The 19,292-nt window shown below is 39.1% G+C and overlaps 1 protein-coding gene across 6 annotated transcripts in view; it reads left to right on the forward strand.

The window, feature by feature from the left end:
* Positions 1-19,292, forward strand: part of ATP11B (ATPase phospholipid transporting 11B (putative)) — a 245,491-nt gene that overhangs the window by 217,582 nt on the left and 8,617 nt on the right. For 3 of the 6 annotated variants that reach the window (XM_073626287.1, XM_073626283.1, XM_073626286.1), the window contains one exon: positions 13,534-13,667. In XM_073626287.1, coding sequence (XP_073482388.1) covers positions 13,534-13,636 — 103 coding nt within the window. In that variant the 3' untranslated portion in view covers positions 13,637-13,667. Of the gene's footprint in view, positions 1-7,369; positions 7,493-13,533; positions 15,677-19,292 lie in introns of those variants that run through there. The other 3 variants (XM_073626282.1, XM_073626284.1, XM_073626288.1) reach the window with 2 other exon arrangements.

The following is a 19,292-nucleotide window of genomic DNA, read 5'->3' on the forward strand; positions in this document are numbered from 1 at the left end:
GTATAGAAAGTTGATTGATTTTTTTTTTTGTCTTAAACAACTTGTATGAATAGCAAAAGCAAATAGTAGATCTAAAGCCAGGACTTCAGGAAGTGAAGTGTCCCTATTGAAATTCTTCCCCTCTATTCCTGCTTCAGTGACCACTCAGAATTCCTGGTTAAACAAATAGAGATGGTGTCTCCCCCCTGCGAAGACTGGCAGCAACAACTTTCTTTCAGGCTTGAAAACCTTTCCCCACTCTATCCAAAAACTCAAAAAAAGAAAAGGTTTTAGCTTCAGATACATTCTGCTTGGGAGCTGTCTTAAGTGTCCGTTTTTAATCTTGATGTGCTGTTCATGAAGCCCCTTTATATTGGAAAAAAAATTGTACATGTCAATAAGTTGTTGCTATTGTACTGCTAAATAGGAATAGTATCACAATAATGATGCCTAGCCACCCATGTAAAATTGCCTATAGGAAAAAGCCACTGTACAGAAAAGGAGATATTAGAAAAAAGTTGTTCTTTTGTTATGCTTCTGTTTTTTTGCTGTACGTTTTCGTTGGTGATGTAGTAAGTTTTTTGGATCATAGTCATTTGTATGGCTATTAGTAAATGAAAATGACAACATGTATCCATCTGGAAAATTAACAAACTCTTTTGAGACAGGTTTTAACTCCCAGCCTAGCACTTAAAAGCCAAATAAGACGGGGATAGCTTCGTGTCTAAATAATTTCTCTTCTTGCCATCAGAGTGTGGTTACTTTTGGATTGTATTTCAGAGCAGCTTAGTAATGTATGACATTAAAATGAGGTTACATGAGTAGGAGTGTACAAATAATGCAGAATTCAGGAATCCGTCAATCCAATTAAAGAGCAAGATCGCAGGCTGCCACTAACAACAAAAATTCTCCATTAATTTTCACAAAATTCTCCATTAATTTAAATTTACATTGGCTACCTGGCTTTTAAGATTTATTAATTTACAGTTCGGTCACACCAAATGCAGCTTTGAAATCATGAGACTTCACTTGAAATCACACAAGTTCTAAGCCGCATATCTGTATGACATGGAAGACATCTGTGCGACTTCATGCACAGATGTCTATGCAAGTCGCACCTGAACTTGCAAAAAGTAGTGCAAGAACGACTTTCAATATTGGTGCGACTGATGGAGTCGGAGTCGCACCGTTTTGACTGCTTCCATTGCGAGCAATAGGGTGCGACTTGTCATGCGATTTGAAACTATCAAATTGCATGACTTAAAGTGATTGTAAACACTAGGTTTTTTTCTGTTCTGTGCAGCGTAATTGCACAGAGCAGCCCCGGTCCTCTTCTTGGGTCCCCCGCCGGCGCTCCTGGCTTCTTCTCTGCTTGATGTGCCACTATAGGAAGCCGCTTCCTATGGTGGCACACCTGTGGGCTTGAGCCTGAGCCTTGCTGCTTGCATCTATAGGCACAGAGAGCAAGGCTTGGCCCCACCCCCTGCTCCCTCATCACAGGATTTGACGAGGGATGGAACTGCTGGTTTTTAAATTACAGATCAAAACATCTGTAACATTGAGCTTGTAGTGTTTATTATGCTTCATTCATGTGACTGCTGCATTATTAAAACCTCTATTCCACCCAAAAGGAAAACTTCATTTGTAAGTAGAATCTTCTGTACTAAAACATCAACTTTTTTTTATATCTCTAATGAGCCTAGAGGTCTTTTAAGCTGGCCATACGTTATACGTTTTTTTTTCCCTGCAACCACGGGTTGAAAAAAAGAAAATCATTTTGTTCATCCCTCAAAACAGTAAGTGTTGATGGGGAAATCCCTCCTGCTGCACTATTGCATTCTGAGAGCAGGAGCTTTCTCTGCCGTTTGAATACAATGATTACTGCTGCCATCTACAGCCGGTGGTCTTAAGAATCAATAGATCGATTTCAGTACATCCAGCCTGCCCATAGATGGATCGAACTTTGGACAGTTCCTGCTGAACAGCAGCATTTCAATCGGTCTATGGCCAGCTTTAGTTAGTGTTGCTGACCGTTCCCACCACCTTGCAGTTTTATTGCTTTTGCTACTTTTACATTTTCCATAACATAAACAAAACTACATTTCCAAAGGAAAAACCTTCAAAAGGGTTGCAATAGTGCACAGGAATTCAATAGCATACAGTATCTCACAAAAGTGCGTACACCCCTCATTTTTGTAAATATTTTATTATATCTTTTCATGTGACAACACTGAAGAAATGACACTTTGCTATAATGTAAAGTAGTGAGTGTGCAGCTTGTATAACAGTGTAAAGTGCCAATATTTTGTGTAGCCACCATTATTTTCCAGCACTGCCTTATCCCTCTTTGGTATGGAGTTCACCAGAGCTTCACAAGTTGCCACTGGAGTCCTCTTCCACTCCTCTATGATGACATCACGGAGCTGGTAGATGTTGGAGACTTTGCGCTCCTCCACCTTCCGTTTGAGGATGCCCCACAGATGCTCAATAGGGTTTAGGTCTGGAGACATGCTTGGCCAGTCCATCACCTTTTACCCTCACCTTCTTTAGCAAGGCAGTGGTGGTCTTGGAGGTGTGCTTGGGGTCATTATCAAGTTGGAATGCTGCCCTGCGGCCCAGTCTCCGAAGGGAGGAGATCATGCTTTGCTTCAGTACATCACAGTACATGTTGGCATTCATGGTTTCCTCAATGAACTGTAGCTCCCCAGTGCCAGCAGCACTCATGCAGCCCCAGACCATGACACTCCCACCACCATGCTTGACTATAGGCAAGACACATTTGTCTTTGTACTCCTCATCTGGTTGCTGTCCCACACGCTTGACAGCATCTGAACCAAATAAGTTTATCTTGGTCTCATGAGACCAAGGTTCCAGTAATCTATGTCCTTAGTCTGCTTGTCTTCAGCAAACTGTTTGCGGCTTTCTTGTGCATCATCTTTAGAAGAGGCTTCCTTCTGGGACGACAGCCATGTAGACCAGTTTGATGCAGTGTGCGGCGTATGGCCTGAGCACTGACAGGCTGACCCCCCCACCCCTTCAACCTCTGCAGCAATGCTGGCATGACTCGTACGTCTATTTCCCAAAGACAACCTCTGGATATGACGCTGAGCGCATGCTCTCAACTTCTTTGGTCGACCATGGCAAGGCCTGTTCTGAGTGGAACCTGTCCTGGTAAACCGCTGTATGGTCTTGGCCACCGTGCTGCAGCTCAGTTTCAGGGTCTTGGCAATAGTCTTATAGACTAGGCCATCTTTAAGCTAAAAGCTTAAATCTAAAAGCTTGCTGTATTTATAAAACTCATATAAATGCTGGATTGTGCATTTGACTGGCTGGCTTCTGAGTGTTTGTTCACTCCATACTAAAAGTAATATAAGGCAAAAAAAATATTATTGAATAAGATAAAGATGGGTATTCAAAGGTAAAATCAATGAGCAAAAACGTGAGAATCCTTTTCTGCCCTCTGTCGATGTACCGCGACCCATTTTTATTTCAAAAACATGACTGAATATTGGAGGAAGAATAAAAAAAAAAAAAAAGCACATACTGCATAGCTATACAATCATAATTAAGAGAAAAAAAAAGCGAAATGCTCCCCTAGTGTAAAACCTCCTTTTATTTTGACACAATAAAAAAAGATTGTTTAAGATGCACTCATGTGGTTCCAGTGAAACAACCGTCTGTCACAGTTTAAAAGAAGCCAGAGTGAGCCCATCCATCCACCAAGCTGGCTGCTTCAATGATGAGCCTGCAGAAGGAGGGCTACGCCCTCAGAAACTAGTTGCAGTAGCCACAGCACATTGGAGTACATGGACTTGTGTTCCGTGACCCCCTCGGCACATTGGTCTGGCATTCACAGGCCCCCCTGGGTTCCTCCCCGCACCGCTATAGACTTCAGTGACTGAGTGTCTCTGTCCCGACCACCGCAGCAGCCCTTGGCTCAGACCCCCAAGCTGCTGGCAGAAGTACATTGTTGCAGCAGCCATTCAGCTTGAATGGATGGGATCACTCTGGCTTCTTTTACACTGTGACAGGCATGTTGTTTCACTGGAACCATGTGAGTGCATCTTAAACAATCTTTTTTATTGTGTCAAAATAAAAGGAGGTTTTACACTAGGGGAGCACTTCCCTTGTTTTTTTACCCTTCTTATCTTTAACATCCTTTCCGTCTGTGGTGATGTTTATACATTAATAATTATTAAAACCCTATAGAACCTTCCGTATTACTGTAACGTGTTCGGGCTGCAGTAATATGCTTGTGGCTTTTTTTTTTTTTTGTTTGTTTTTTTTTTTTATTACTCACACACAGTGCCAGAGCATGGGTTTCTAGTGGTCTGGCACCCATTGCACTCTGCTCCAATGAACAGAGCTGCTTTTAGGAAGTCTGACTGCTGTAGATTGGAGCATTGTGAAGAGGGACGTGTCGCACCACTGGAAACCCAGAATTCCAGTGGTCTAACCCTCCTGTGTGCTTTTAGCGCAGCAGCTCATAGTAAGTGAAAACATTTTCAAAAAAGGGAAAAAATAAGAATATTGGTGTATATGCATCTGTCTGCTTTACTGTAATAGATGAGGTTCAAGTGGGCTTTGAAAAATTTTTGGTAGACTCTGAAAATGCAAAGCACAACCATATTTTACAGTGCCTTGCAAAAGTATTCACCCCTTGGCTTTTTACCCATTTTGTTACATTACAGCCTTTGGTTCAATGTTTTTTTTAATCTGAATTATATGTGACGGATCAGAACACAATAGTCTAAGTTGAAGTAAAATTAGAAATATATATACAAAAAACTATTTTTCAGAAATAAAAAACTGATTATTGGGATGTGCGTATGTATTCACCCTTTTGTTATGAAGCCCATAAAAAGCCCTGGTGCAACCAATTACCTTCAGAAGTCACATCATCTGTCATTACATATACACACCTTTTTGAAAGGCCCTAGAGGCTGCAACACCTAGGCCCTAGAGACTGCAACATGATCCCTAGGAGCACCATCAAATCTATCATAACCAAATGGAAAGAACATGGCACAACAGCAAACCTGCGAGGAGACGGCTGCACACCAAAACTCAGACCGGGCAAGGAGGGCATTAATAAGAGAGGCAGCACAGAGACCTAAGTTAACCCTGGAGGAGCTGCAGAGTTCCACAGCAGAGACTGGAGTATCTGTACATAGGATGACAATAAGCCGTATGCTCCATAGAGTTGGGCTTTATGGCAGAGTGGCCAGAAGAAAGCCATTACTTTCAGCAAAAAACAAAATGGAAAGTTTATTGAGTTTGTGGGAGACTCCCAAAATGTAGGGAGGAAGGTGCTCAGGTCTAATGAGACTAAAATTGAACTTTTTGGCCATCAAAGAAAACGCTATGTCTGGCGCAAACCCATCACATCACCCAAAGACCACCATCCCCACAGTGAAACATGATGGTGGCAGCATCATTCTGTGGGGATGTTTTTCAGCAGTTGTGACTGGGAAACTGGTCAGAGTTGAGGGAAAGATGGATGGTGCTAAATACAGGGCTATTCTTGAACAAAACCTGTACCACTCTGTGTGTGATTTGAGGCTAGGACGGAGGTTCACCTTCCAGCAGGACAATGACCCCAAACACACTGCTAAAGCAACACTTGACTGGTTTAAGAGGAAACGTGTAAATGTGTTGGAATGGCCTAATCAAAGCCCAGACCTCAATCCAATAGAAAATCTGTGGTCAGACTTAGATTCCTGTTCACAAGCGCAAACCATCCAACTTGAAGGAGCTGGAGCAGTTTTGCAAGGAGGAATAGGCAAAAATCCCAGTGGTAAGATGTGGAAAGCTCATAGAGACTTATCCGAAGCGACTTGGATCTGTGATAGCCGCAAAAGGTGGCTCTACAAAGTATTGACTTTGGGGGGGGGGTGAATAGTTATGCACATTGACTTTTTCTGTTATTTTATCCTATTTGTTGTTTGCGTCACAATTATAAAAAAAAACATCTTCAAAGTTGTGGGCATGTTCTGTAAATTAAATGATGCAAATCCTCAAACAATCCATGTCAATTCCAGGTTGTGAGGCAACAAAACATGGAAAATGCCAAGGGGGTGAATACTTTTGCAAGGCACTGTATGTGTTATTGTTTGTTTTAAATGGCCTCCACTCTTGCATTTTCAGCTTTTCACAATGAAAGTGTAATTATAAACGAGTTCAGAAAATCTGTAGAAACCGTTAGTAAATGTTTCTCCTAAATCAAAGTTACAACCCTTTGTGTTATCGATTAATGTTGAGCATGCACCTCCATGATGACACTCAATGTCTACATGTAGGACTTATTCAAAAAGGCACCACAAAGAGCAGAGAAAACGTACAAAGAGCTTAGACAGCTCTTTAAGAGATTTATTTCTGATTGGTTGTTAGGGGCACTGCACTCTTTGGACTGCCTTTTTGGCTAAGTATATTGATTTGTCATTTAATTCTTCCAGGTTTTGTCTGTGAAACAGCCTTTCTTTAATAGAAAGGTGTGGCAGGTCTTCTGTCTGCAGTTTTGTCTGTGACATGAAAAATTATGCAGTATCAATTTTTCATGCTTAGAAGCATATTTTGTTAACAAAAAACAGTCTCCATGCAGGTAGGCATGTTTTTTTTCCCTCTCATGATGGATTCTTGAGAAATATGTGCAAACTAGCGTTTTAAAGCTAACAAAACGCTAGGAAACATGCTTTGTGGAAGTTACCACCTTTTGATTTTATTTTTTTTAAAGTGGATGTCTCTCTGTGTTTTAACAGTAGTAATTTATTTTTTTTCTTTAGAAAATGGCTTTATGAGGCCCTGGTACCATTGTGAGTATACATGTAGATGCGTGCAGCCAACTTTGGAGGTGTTTACTGCATGGTGACTACATTGGGTAACTGCAGGCTTCATATACATGTAAGCTGTTGGGGTGTACGGTGCACCACAAAGGCATCGCAACTATCTTTAATGTCACAGCAGACATTTATACCAAGCCTCTGGTTTCCACAGAGATCATATGCTGTCACAATGTGGAGATCACACAGTAATTCCTGCTGCAAGTACATTCTTTTACCTTAAATCAGTGCTTCTCAAACCTACCCCTGTATCCCACCAACACTAAATTTTGAATGCAATTCCCTTTGATCTGTTGGATTAATTCATAATATGTTAACTGTGGTTTGGCTATCTTTATGGATATCCAAAAAAACATTATGGCAGGTTTGGGTATACAAATATGGAAAACAAGTCAACATACTTAAACTTGCCTTTAATGAAATATTTATATCTGCAGTTATATGTGAATAGATATGTAGGTGATATCAATTGTTTTTTTGTTTTTTGTTTTCCAACAATTCCATGTAATGGCTGTTGTTTTACTAGCTGTATTACTTTTCTATCCCTCTAGATGGAAGAGGATAAGGGTTCAGTCAGCTCAGCATTTGACTTTACTGAAAGCGAGCACAGAGGGTCGGACAATAGGCAATTGCTAGCAGATGCCTCAAACCAGCAGAACACTTGAGCAGACTAGGTAGTACTCTAAACTGCAATGTGATGTGTAGTCACTTGTGGTACTGCCCGTGAAATGGTGGCATGTATTCGTCATTAAAGAATTGTTTATGCCACACATGTGATCACTCTAGAAAACATTCTATAAGTGTTTGTGAATTCATCCATTAGTGGACATGTGCCTTAACCCACATTATGTGCTTTCACATCTAGAAAAGACAGCATGTCAAACTAACGCTATTCCATGGTCTTTGACACGTCAGTAATGCTAGTAATAAAAAAAAAAAAAAAAAAATTTGTGCACCTTTCTTATCTTTTTATATCTTTCAATAATGGGGGTGGACAAATTAATTAAATAATCAGGAACTGTGCATTCAAGTCTAGAAGCCAGAAGGCCATGTTTGGAGCCACTAAACATGCTTCCATTGACCTCAGTGGAAGAGATTCGGAGTACTGCTGTACTTATGTTTTTATTTGTATTTATTTAGATTGCTTTTTAATTACTAGAATTTGTCCAGCCCTGTTAAATCACTATGTGCAGATGATTTATTGTGTTAAATATCACTTCTTTATACCTCAGCAGGCAGCCAAAATACCAATAAAAACAAAAGATTCTGATAGTATGCTCATAATTGTGTGTGTGGAGCACATCAATTCTGGCTTGATTTAATGTCTACCCTATTTATACCAACTAAAGGAAACAAGCAAATAAAGCAACCGGTCTTAACCAGGGTTCTGTGGAACACTAGGGTTCCTCAAGAGGTTGCTTGGGGTTCCTTAAGTAGTGAGCAATGGCAAATTGACCCTTTGCCTGTTGGTGCCTACATAGTTCTGGGGCCTGGCAGGGTAAGTGATGAGACCAGTAGTCTCTTCCTTCTGATAAGTAACCCTTGATGCCAATGATCTTTTTTAGCTGTCTGTGAGGTTGGCATTCTTATTGATGAGCACCAGTGTACTGGAGCACTATCTTGATCACCAAAGTTAAGGGTTCCCTCTCTCATTGGCCTATATTGTGAGAGAGTACTACAGTTTTTATACCGTTTTTACTGTCTGCTTTTCTTTTCTGCCTATTATTTTGTTCATATTTATCACTGAAAATAATTTTCTTCTACAGAACAAGGGGGTGTTTAAAAAAAATGTGACAAGTCTAGGTACACTCTAGTCTTTATTTTATTTTATTATTATACAGTGTATAAACAACTTGCTGATAATGCTATACATTTTATGCAGGAGCTCCCTGACATCTGAATTATTTCATAGGTTCCTCCGAAGTGAAAAGGTTAAAAGAATAGAGAATAAGTATTTCTACGTGATGAAATTCTGTAGCAATGGGTGGAAAAGTATTCTAGCATGCTGCAAATGTTTTTAGTTGAAGAGTGTGAGACTTGTGAAACCTTTTCTGTAGTGAGTAGACATCTGAGTCCTTGGAACTCCTGTAACTGTAAAACACAGAAGATCTGAAGATCTGGAAGAAAAAAATGTTACCTATAGCAGACCTGCAAAAAGCTAGCTGTACCGAAGTTATAAGGATTTCATTTCACAAGCATTTGATTTAAGAGCACTTTGCCATTTACAAGTGTTTTTATATTTTCATGATTTTTACTTTGTGCTGGTGTCCACAGGCAGGCAGTAGCAGAGGCCCCAATGTGTTAGCAAATATATTGTCACCCACCTGCAGCCATAGTACACCATAACTAAGAAAATCATTTGGCTGGGAACTAATGGCTGCCAGATGACGGATGTCTTCTGTGACAGCATGCCTTTATATGATACATAAAGCAATAATTTTAGGAAGTACTGTAGGGAGAATGATAGGAAATATACAGCATTTAGTTATAATTATGCATGGTAAAAAGCTATTTACATAATTCTGGATGCACTGCTTTGGAGGAAAATATAGTTCATTAATATATGGCCCTTTTGCAGGAGTTGTTGAAGGGTTGGGTAACTATACAGCTGGGCTAGTTATAATGAACCCACTGGTCCCTAGCCAACACTAATGTAGTAAAGGCAGACTCCCACATATCATCCCAGTTGTCATTATCGAGTCTAGGGACATATACAGTCTAAGCATTCCTACATGGTTTGAGTAGTTTACTGAACCCCACAAATAATTGCTTATAGATGGTGGATAAAGCCTTAGTGCGGATATCATCAATCAGCAAAGCCTTGAGGTCACTAAATCTGAGAAGGACCTAATGCACCCAAATTGGGCCTAAAATACATGACAGAGCTGCAAAATCTAAATAAGTGATCATCTGACAACTAATACTGAGACTTCAGCCCGCCAAACTGCAGCAGGACCCCATTACGGATGACATAATTACATTTTTGATAAACTGCATCCAGTTGACAGGGTCAGTATAAGATTGTTTATAATGCCACATTCTTCAGTAGTTCTAGTGAACCAGTCAGTGTTCCTGTTATGGATCTTACAGTCTCATACCTGTATAGCAATCACACTCTGTAGGCTCAGCCTAGGCTGGAATGGTAAGCAAGTAAGCTTATATGAGTTGACTGTATTTGTACAAATGGTGGAAAAAATGTGCCTTTGGGTGGCAGAAGCATAGGGATAGCTGTTAGTGTTATAAAGCCATCGCCTACACATTTTTTCCACCATTTGTACAAATATAGTCAACTCATATAACTCATGTGTACTGTGCCTAAAGGTAAATGCTGGCCTGCTTATGAGTCATTATCTAACACAGAAGATGATGGTGGCACTGCAAATGAATTACAAATATATTGGTAAATTAGGTTGGTGGATAGTTTGTGCTGTCTTCGTGACTGAAGACTCATGTAAAGCTGCTCATTAGCTTACAAAGATCTAAACACTGGCCCTGTAGTTGTAGCTTAGAAGATAAAATCTAGTTTGAATCTTCATTTTCCCTATAGAATTCTTTCTGTTTTTATGAGTGGTTTTATATTCCTTTTGGATCACTTGGATCCTTCATATGTTTTGAATGCGTGTAAGCCACCTTTAAAGTGTGTTTATCATATATTTGACAGTTTTGTAGATTTGTGTCGTTGATATCAGTGTATTCTTTAAGGCCCTTTCAGTGTTTTGTGCTGATGCTTTCAACATTATTTGTGATTTTAAAAGATGATATATGTATTTTAAAGTCTACTTATCTAACAAAGGACTAGTTACGAATATGCAGTATATAAACAAAGGCATCTAATATACCAGCCACCACATGTTTCAGTACATTGTACCTTAACTTTATTAACGTACATAAGCTTTTGCTAAAACTCTAATGAGCAAAGTTAATGTAAGAAGTAGAAGTACCCCCTGGGGTACATGTACTACTTGCTACATGAGAACCATATCTAAATATAAACTGGCACTTTGAGGTCATTGACGCTCTCAAAGTAAAAACTCTTTAGTCAGCTGTTTTATCGGATCCCATTGGTTTATACTTGAGAATTTATTTTCCGTTAACCTTGACTTTGACAGTAAATGGTTTTGCTTTCTCTTAACGCAGTGTCTCCAAAGTCTAGTCCTCAGGAAACACTTGGGGCTTTGTGTGTGAGGAGCAGGTTTCATTGCATTTAAGATGTATTTACAATGAATTCCTGCTACATTCACACCGACTTGGCAAAAGCAAGAAATAGTGCAAATATACAGTGCTCCCTATAGTGCAGTTCAAGTTTTGAATTCGTGAAAAAAAAAAAAAAAAAATCTTTGTAAATATGGCGATGTACAACTAGCCCTACCTGCAGATGAGACAGACATTAATACAACCATTGCATATTGAAACAACACCACTACTGTGCATATATATATATATATATATATATATATATATATATATATATATATATATATATATATATATATATATATATATATATATATATATATATATATCCCCATAGTGGACACTATATGTTCAACCCACACTTACCCTAAACTGAAAGCTTCAAAAACCTGAACATTCAGGCCATATGCACACAGAGTAATTGGCTCTTTTCCTTCCTTGTCATGTTCTCAAAGTGAGAAAAAGAAAGATGCTCATGAATAGGGCTGCGTTGAGATGTATGGGTCACTAGGCAGCATATACACCTGGATTCTAGACGAAGGGGATATCTGAAAAGTCATTAATTGTGTAGCATACTGCCCCTTCCTTTCCTAATGGAGTGGCATAAACAAAAGCATGGCATGTCCACGTGCTTTCAGCCTGAACATAAACCTATTGGAGGAAGTATTCATCTGTCTCTTTAAATGCTTGCTGCCTAATCATGCTGCTCCTCTATCTTGAAAACATTGAGTTGCTGACCCAGTATAGATTAGGAAAGCCTGCAAATTGTCAGAAGTCATACTATATACTTGTTCCAATCATTAACTTTAGTATTGAAGTAAGAGCATCTATGTGACAGTGAGGCAACCAGCATTTTCAGAAGAGCTCAGTAATGCTCACCTCTGTGCTCAGAACATTTTACTTTAAAGATGGTTTAGATGAAAACTTTTTGTGCATCAACTTTTTTTCCAAATGAAAATCACAACATGCAAAATTCCTCACTGAGTGCCTGTTTGCTACATAATTCAAATGTAGAAGTCAGTGGGAACAATTCTAAGGGTATTTGTGTACAGCAGAGGCTACATGGGACTGCTCCTGCATCTGGCTGTGCTGTGTCTGTTCTACTGAGCACCAATAAGATCATCTTCTCTACATTCTGCAAAGCAGTCAAACGCTTACTTGGAGTGCTGTGAAATAATTAACCGATATTTTGCTACTACATGGTACACTTGTTTCCTAAGTATAGTGATCAATTGCTAGCTGCTATAGATTAGTCTTGGGGCATTTGGGGGGGGGGGGGGGGGGGGTAGCAGGATTGCACTAAAAAAATTACCCTTGTGCCCCCCCAGTCTACGACTAATGCTGGGTTCAATAGATCTTATAAGCTGCAGGTTATGGGTAGGGGGGGGGTGGGTGTATCTTCATGTACCCAGACCTGTATTCTGTCAGGCAAGTGGATCTTTTGCCATTGGCCTCACCTATTCCGTGGCTCTCTGCACAGCCAGAGATTACCTGCAGTGATCACCGGCTGTGCAGAGAGCTGTGAATAGCTGCAGCCGCCAGAGACCTGTCATTATAGGGAACGGGGCCAGCGGCTGCTGAGAGCAACAGCAGGAATTGCTGCTACAGTTCACACGGCCTTAACCTGTGGTATGAATGTAGTCTTAATGGTATCAGCTTTTTCCAGTTTTTTGGGTTTTTTTTTCCTAAACCACTTAGGTCCACCTGCCATCCCATACCCACAACATAAAGGCTAATCAATATAGAAGTCCAAGATAACAATTAGGAGGTCTAAATAGGCTCTTTAAAAAAAACAGACAGAAAGTACAGGACACTTGACCGCTCTATATTTGACATGGCAAATACATTTTTTGCACTTGTGGAACAGATATAACAAAACACTTTCTATAAAGTATTTATTGGACCAAAAGGTAGCAAATAAGAAAAATGAACTGTTAGAAAAAAACATATACTTTTAAAGTGACACTATACGCTGGTTTTAAAAAATTCTCTTCAGGTATGTATTCTCAACTCAAAAGGTACCTTCAGTAAGTTTAATGTCACTTTAATGCTTATCTTTTGTGTAAAATTGTTTGAGCTGTGCCATTCAGAATTGTTAGTAAACTATAGTGGTGAATGCATTTAATTTGGTTGGGCCTCCCATCCCGCAAGTAAAGAATATTGGCAACCGGTACTTTATTAGGCCAATTGTGTGTTTATACATGCGTCTTTTGGAATATCATCTAACCCTTGCTGGATTCAGAGATTGATACAGTCAATTGCACTGTAGTGTACATGGCTCTCAGACTTTACAGATGGGTGCTCTTATCAGAAGTGTAGGTTTAAGGATTTAGTAATTTCTCTACCTATTTATAAAAGATGCTAACATTGTCTACTTGTCAGCTGTGTTTTTTTTTTTCTTTTCTAAAGCATCTGTAACTTTCTCTTTCGACTGAAACATCATTTCATAAATGTTTCTCTAATTATGGTGTAAATGCACTTGTAACAATGCTTTGCTGTCACATTTCTATCTCCTCCTCAGCTTACTGAGACAGGATCAGGTATCAACTGCTTGGACTCAATGTGCTGCTACACCAACGGGGAGACAGCGTGCGTGCCTGTTAGAAGACTGCTGGAACGAGTGATGGGCCGCTGCACAGCACCACGGGTCGCCAGGTGTGGAACTTCTCTAAATACCCTTTGCTGCCAACGATTCTCCTATAAACTGGAAAACGATGAGCCTGCAGCTTTAGATGACTAAGGGAAAAACCTCCCCTCTCTCTCTTTCTCTATCTTTTTCTTGGGGCTTAAATGCTCATAGGTCATTAAGAACCAAGATGGAGCAACATGCATTGATGAACTTTTCTTTCTCCTTATTTAATTTCCTATGTCTTCTATATATTTTTATAAGATGCATATTTGTTGTACGTGTCTTATTTGTTTGGCTTTTTTCTCTTTCCTTTTGCTAGCATCTTGTCTACGTAATTCAGTATCGGGTAACCTCTTTATATGATCATTTGATTTCTGGGATTTTTTTTTATTTTAACTTTTGGGCATGTACTTTTAAATGATATAAAATTTATTTTTCAGTACATGTCCCTAAATGGGGGTGGCTCATTTTTAGTACCTCCTTTATCCCCAGAAATTGCTTACCAAAAATATTTAATGCTAGGTTTATCTGCTGGGAGAAGTCTTTTGTCTATCGCCATTTTCTGTAAAGTCTTGCAATGTTCTCTGTCCAGTTCACACATAATTCTGATTTTATGTACACAGGAAAGTTTTTTTTCTGATTTAGTTTCTGGTAAGTGTGGTATTCAGATGTTAGAAAACACTTAAGTTATTCAGTTATGCCATACACTTGTACTCAGTTCAGTGGTAAAGACCTATGATGTGTACCCCTTAGTGTTCCTGCTATGAAAGAGTTGAATATTTCCCAGCAGGAGTTATTCAGTCTCTGGTTCACAAACACTGTGGAAGCAGCCATTTTGTGATATGACAAATGTATGGATGGAGGACTAAAACTGGCCATATATGGTTAGTGTTGGCTTAACAAAAAAAAAAAAAAAAACAGATTCCTCCATCCACACAAAGTGGATGAAGAATCCCCATCCCTTCCGGGGCATTGTGTTCTGACAGCGTCTGCAGCTGATCGAGTAACATTTTCCAACATGTCCCTTTCGACAGAAGTCACTCAAAAGATGAACTTCTCTCAAGGGGGGATGGCCACACACTCTGAAATTCAACCAGGGCCTCTCCCCAGCCAACTTAATTTTCGATCAGTGTATGGTCAGCGTTAGGCCAGTCAGTGTTGTTCTGATTTATTTCCAGTGCAGCAACTGAAACTCATGTAATGCAGGTTTGGGTACAAGGGGTAAATTAAATATAAACCCCTCATACCTTTAAAAATACAAGTACATTTTTTTTGACAGATAAGGTATTCTAAGAAAAGGCAATGAGATAATTTATTGAGTTATTTCCTGATGAGTTTCCATGTGAATATAGGTTGGGGCTTACACTTTGCCAGTGGTCCAAACTTGTTGCCACTGACTCCTCTGCACACAGACATGATGGCTACCCATTAGCTATAACACATATATGAACATACTGCAAAGGCAATAGACAATAGGGTAGATTTGCTAAAACTGGAGAGTGCAAAATCTGGTGCAGCACTGCATAGAAACCAATCGGCTTCCAGTTTTTTGTTTTTTTTTGTTTTTTGTCAAAGCTTAATTAAAGAAGCTGGCTACCATGCACAGCTGCACCAGATTTTGCACTCTCCAGTTTAAGTAAATGACCCTAATATCTCATTGCCCTGCCTTGCAATGCCAAGTTAGTCAAATACTAGCAGAAAGTTGGTTATCTACTTTAACGACTGCATCAGACAAAAAAAGTAGACGAACTGTGTTCCAAAGATGAGTGAACATTTCCATGCTAGCTCTGTTCTTTTTGTTTGTTTTAATGTATGTTTCAAATGGAGCAATATGCACATTTTTTTATTTTATATTTAGAACATAAATGGCAAAGTATAAAATACAAATTTTTATTTTAAGTGTCTGTGTGTAGCTCAAAGCATCAAAAGAGTAAATATTTATAAAGACCATGTTATAACAAATTGTAATTTTTTTAGCATTCTTATCAGATCTCTCCATTTTCATAAATAAATGCATCCTTTGCAAAATTACAAATGCTGTTTTTTGTTTTGCCAACTGGGAATGCGGGACATGTAATCTTTCTTTCACCAATTTGCTGCTTGGTCTCTGGGATTTTTTCCTGCTATGAAAAATTGTTTGGTGCCTATAATTAGCTTAAAACAGTACTTCTTGAGTCTTTATCCTAAGCCACACTTTATCCTGTAGTGACATGCCATTCTGATTAGTAATGTGTTTTCCAAGCTTTTCTAGAAAGCGTTCTACTACAATATGAAGCCTTCATACAAACTGCCTCAGATCTCAGACAGATCAGTTGAATGTGACAATGCACATCTCAATACGATCATTCAATACAACAAAAATAATACATAAAAATCATAAACCACAGGCCCTTCATTTGATTAGTTTAGTGAGCTCTCAATCAATTCAAGTCGATTGACCACGCCAGAATGATTGCTCCTGACCGATGCAGTAAATATCTGAATTGTAATCTAGATTGATTACATGATGATTTGTAATCTTTTCTGATGGCTTGTATTTTCGATTGATACCACTTACGTTGCATTGATCAATATTTTATTCTACGGTGGATCACTTGTTTGCGATGTCTCATACTTGAATCACAAATAAATGTATATTGCCACTTTAAGAGAGATCTTTTGATTGGCCGCTATGGGTTTCTTTTACTATTCATTGTGCTGTGCACTACTTTTGTAAAAGCCCACTTCACTCAGAAATTATATTTATTTCAGTAATATGTGAAGTCTAATAGGCTAAATCACTTTATATATTTGAGATCTCGAGCAGCAAGTAGTTGCCACCATATTTCTGGCTCTATTCCTGCTGCCTTTGAGTCTGCTGCTTCAGCATGGGCGCTTCACAGGCATTCCCACTCATATTGAATTCATCACCAAATACAAGAAATGAGGTCCCATATCTAAGCAAATGTGCTTATAAAGCAGTGCTAAGAGCAGAGTACTGAAAACCAAAGCAGCCAGTCAAATTTCAGAATCTGTACTTGATGATTGTAACGCTCTTCTGTGTACAGAAATAGGAGGGAAGGAAGGTGGTGGCTTAGAATAACAACTCACTGAATAGCTGCAAAGCATCTTATCTGTGTGTTGGGTGTCATTCTATCATCCGGAGCTCATTTGTTCATAAGGATCTTGATAAAAAGGTGTCAAACACATGCATGGCTTGCATAGATATTAATCAGCGCCACTTTCTCCTTTGGAATCCACAGCTGCCAATTGCAAAGAGAACTCCACTTCATCATGTACACTTTCATCCTGGGTGGTGTATGGTGTCTATTATTCAACAATCTCTGATTATGTCCGCCTTTTCTTTCCTAAACTGGAAATTGGGTTCTTTGTGTTGTAATAATGAAATTGGTGATTGCTTTTGTTTTATCCTAGACAATATTGTAATCCATACTTCATCATATGCTGACATATTAATTAGCCAGGAATTTTGAAGTGTTTTTCTTCGAAAAACAGCTACCTTCATGCAAATTGCACCTGAAGGAGATTTTCAGGTTAAAATAAAATGTTACTCCTGCTAGAATTGCCCTAGTGCACCACTTTCACTGGGAATGTGATGCACAAATGAAACCTGCCATAATTGTCGGGATTAGTGGTATTAGAGGACCACTGTTTTATCTTAAAAAATAAAATTAAATAATAGTACTTTATCCACAGCAAAAGAACCACCTTTTTTTTTATTACAAAGAAGATGCAGGTGGGGAGCATTATCATTTGAGCCTCCTACAGGAGTTTTATTTTATATTCTGCCTGAAAATGCCCATTTATCTCTGTGTTTAAAGTTATTTTGACTGAAGTATGCATTCATGTTTGACAGTTACTAAAGCACTATTCCCCCACCACCGCCACTTGTATGAATATGTGTTTCACTCCCACAATGTGCCTGTAGGGAAACCCAGTTAAATTAGACCTTCATTGAGAAGGTGCTGAAGTAGAAGGTATCCGTTACACAGGACGTTCTAATTACTTGTTACTGAATGATATGATCATCAGTGTTCTGCAAATGGGGCGATTGCCAGCAAGCAACTAGTGTCACTTTCCAGGCCCTAGAGTGACACCTGTTGGAACTGGGAAGCATAGATCAGCCACGTTACACTGGAAGCCCATTTTATGAAGTGTTTGATTTATTTACTGGCACTTTAAGCATCTGTCCCATGATTTTCCAGGTATAGGGACTAGCTAACTCATTTTCTTCCAGCATGCATTGGGACACAATATATGTGGTGGAATAGTCCTTTTAAATTTCTATGCTTACAAATGCATTCAAATACTACTTTGGGGTATAAATTAATTCTAATCTATATCTACCAGTCTAGAAAATGCACCCTTCTATACATTTACCAGTTAAAGTCTAATATCTACTCACATTGGCCCAGTAGCGCATTCAGCTGATTCATGGTAAAAACTGATTGAAAACCACTGTTGATTAGGGATACTACAGCTTACAGGAGAGTAACCACTTGCTGTCCACCGTACGTATATAAACATCAAGTGATTATACCAGGATCAGGGTTGCAGCTATGAATCTGGTACTTTTTTAAAGTTAGCAAACCATTTTCTTGTATAAGTGATCCAAGTGGCTTTACATCCGCCCAATCACTTTTACAGCGATCAGAAAGTCGAACGTGATATCTATTTGATCAGCTGCCTTGGCAAGCAAGGGAGACATCAGGGGTCTAAAAGTCCCCTGATGTCTATATATAAAGAGTACTTGTCACTTCCAACAGCTATCACAAGGGGGCTTGTTCACCCCTTTGTGAGAGCAATAAAGTTCAACTTTAAAAAAAAAATAGTGTAAACAAAATATGTCATTTTAAAGAAAGGAAAAAAAATAAGCACCCACATCCCCTCATGCTCACATGCAAAAGCAAACGCGTGTGCAGGTCTAGTTTGCATATGTTATCCTTAATTGCACCTTGAGGTATCACCACAAACATCAGAGTGAGAGCAATAATTCTAAGCACCATAGCTCACGTTTAACACTAAACTGACCTGTTGAGGCTTTTAAAGCATTGCCTATGGACAATTTTAGGTACCATTCTTTTCTCACCATTTCACAGGCATGCACAATATACTTGCCACTATCTTTTATATTTTATAAAAAAAAGTGGCCATTATATTGTGTTTGCACCCTAAAATTTAATTTAAGTGTATTTTTTTTTTTTTCCTTAAAATTTGTATTTGATACGGCTGCATAAGTATCGTGCAATGTAGACAATTTGTGCTTTTCCTTAAAACATTTTTTTTTTTTTATGCAAAAGAAAAAAAAAATAGCCCGTGCGTCTGTAAAGAGGAGTCTGACTGGCAAACCCTTTCTCTGGAATGATGTCAGTCTGAGCCTCTTCTTGAGTCTCTGTATCTCTTAAGCTGGTCATACACTGATAGTTATTGGTTACCTCCATCCACTCTATATAGCGTAGATGGATGAATCTCACACTGTGCTAATTGTATTTTGATAGCCGGCTCTATACAGCTGCTCTTCAGCCGACAATTTTCTACCCGGTTCGAGTGATGTTGGGTGAGAGACCACCGCCAGGGACACATACTGCGTGAATTTTGGCCAGTTCCTTAGGAGAATGAAAATTATGCATTGAGTCTAAATGGCGAGAAGA

This window comes from Aquarana catesbeiana, linkage group LG04 (assembly GCF_042186555.1).
Source record: "Aquarana catesbeiana isolate 2022-GZ linkage group LG04, ASM4218655v1, whole genome shotgun sequence".
In the NCBI taxonomy this organism is placed as follows: Eukaryota; Metazoa; Chordata; class Amphibia; order Anura; family Ranidae; genus Aquarana; species Aquarana catesbeiana.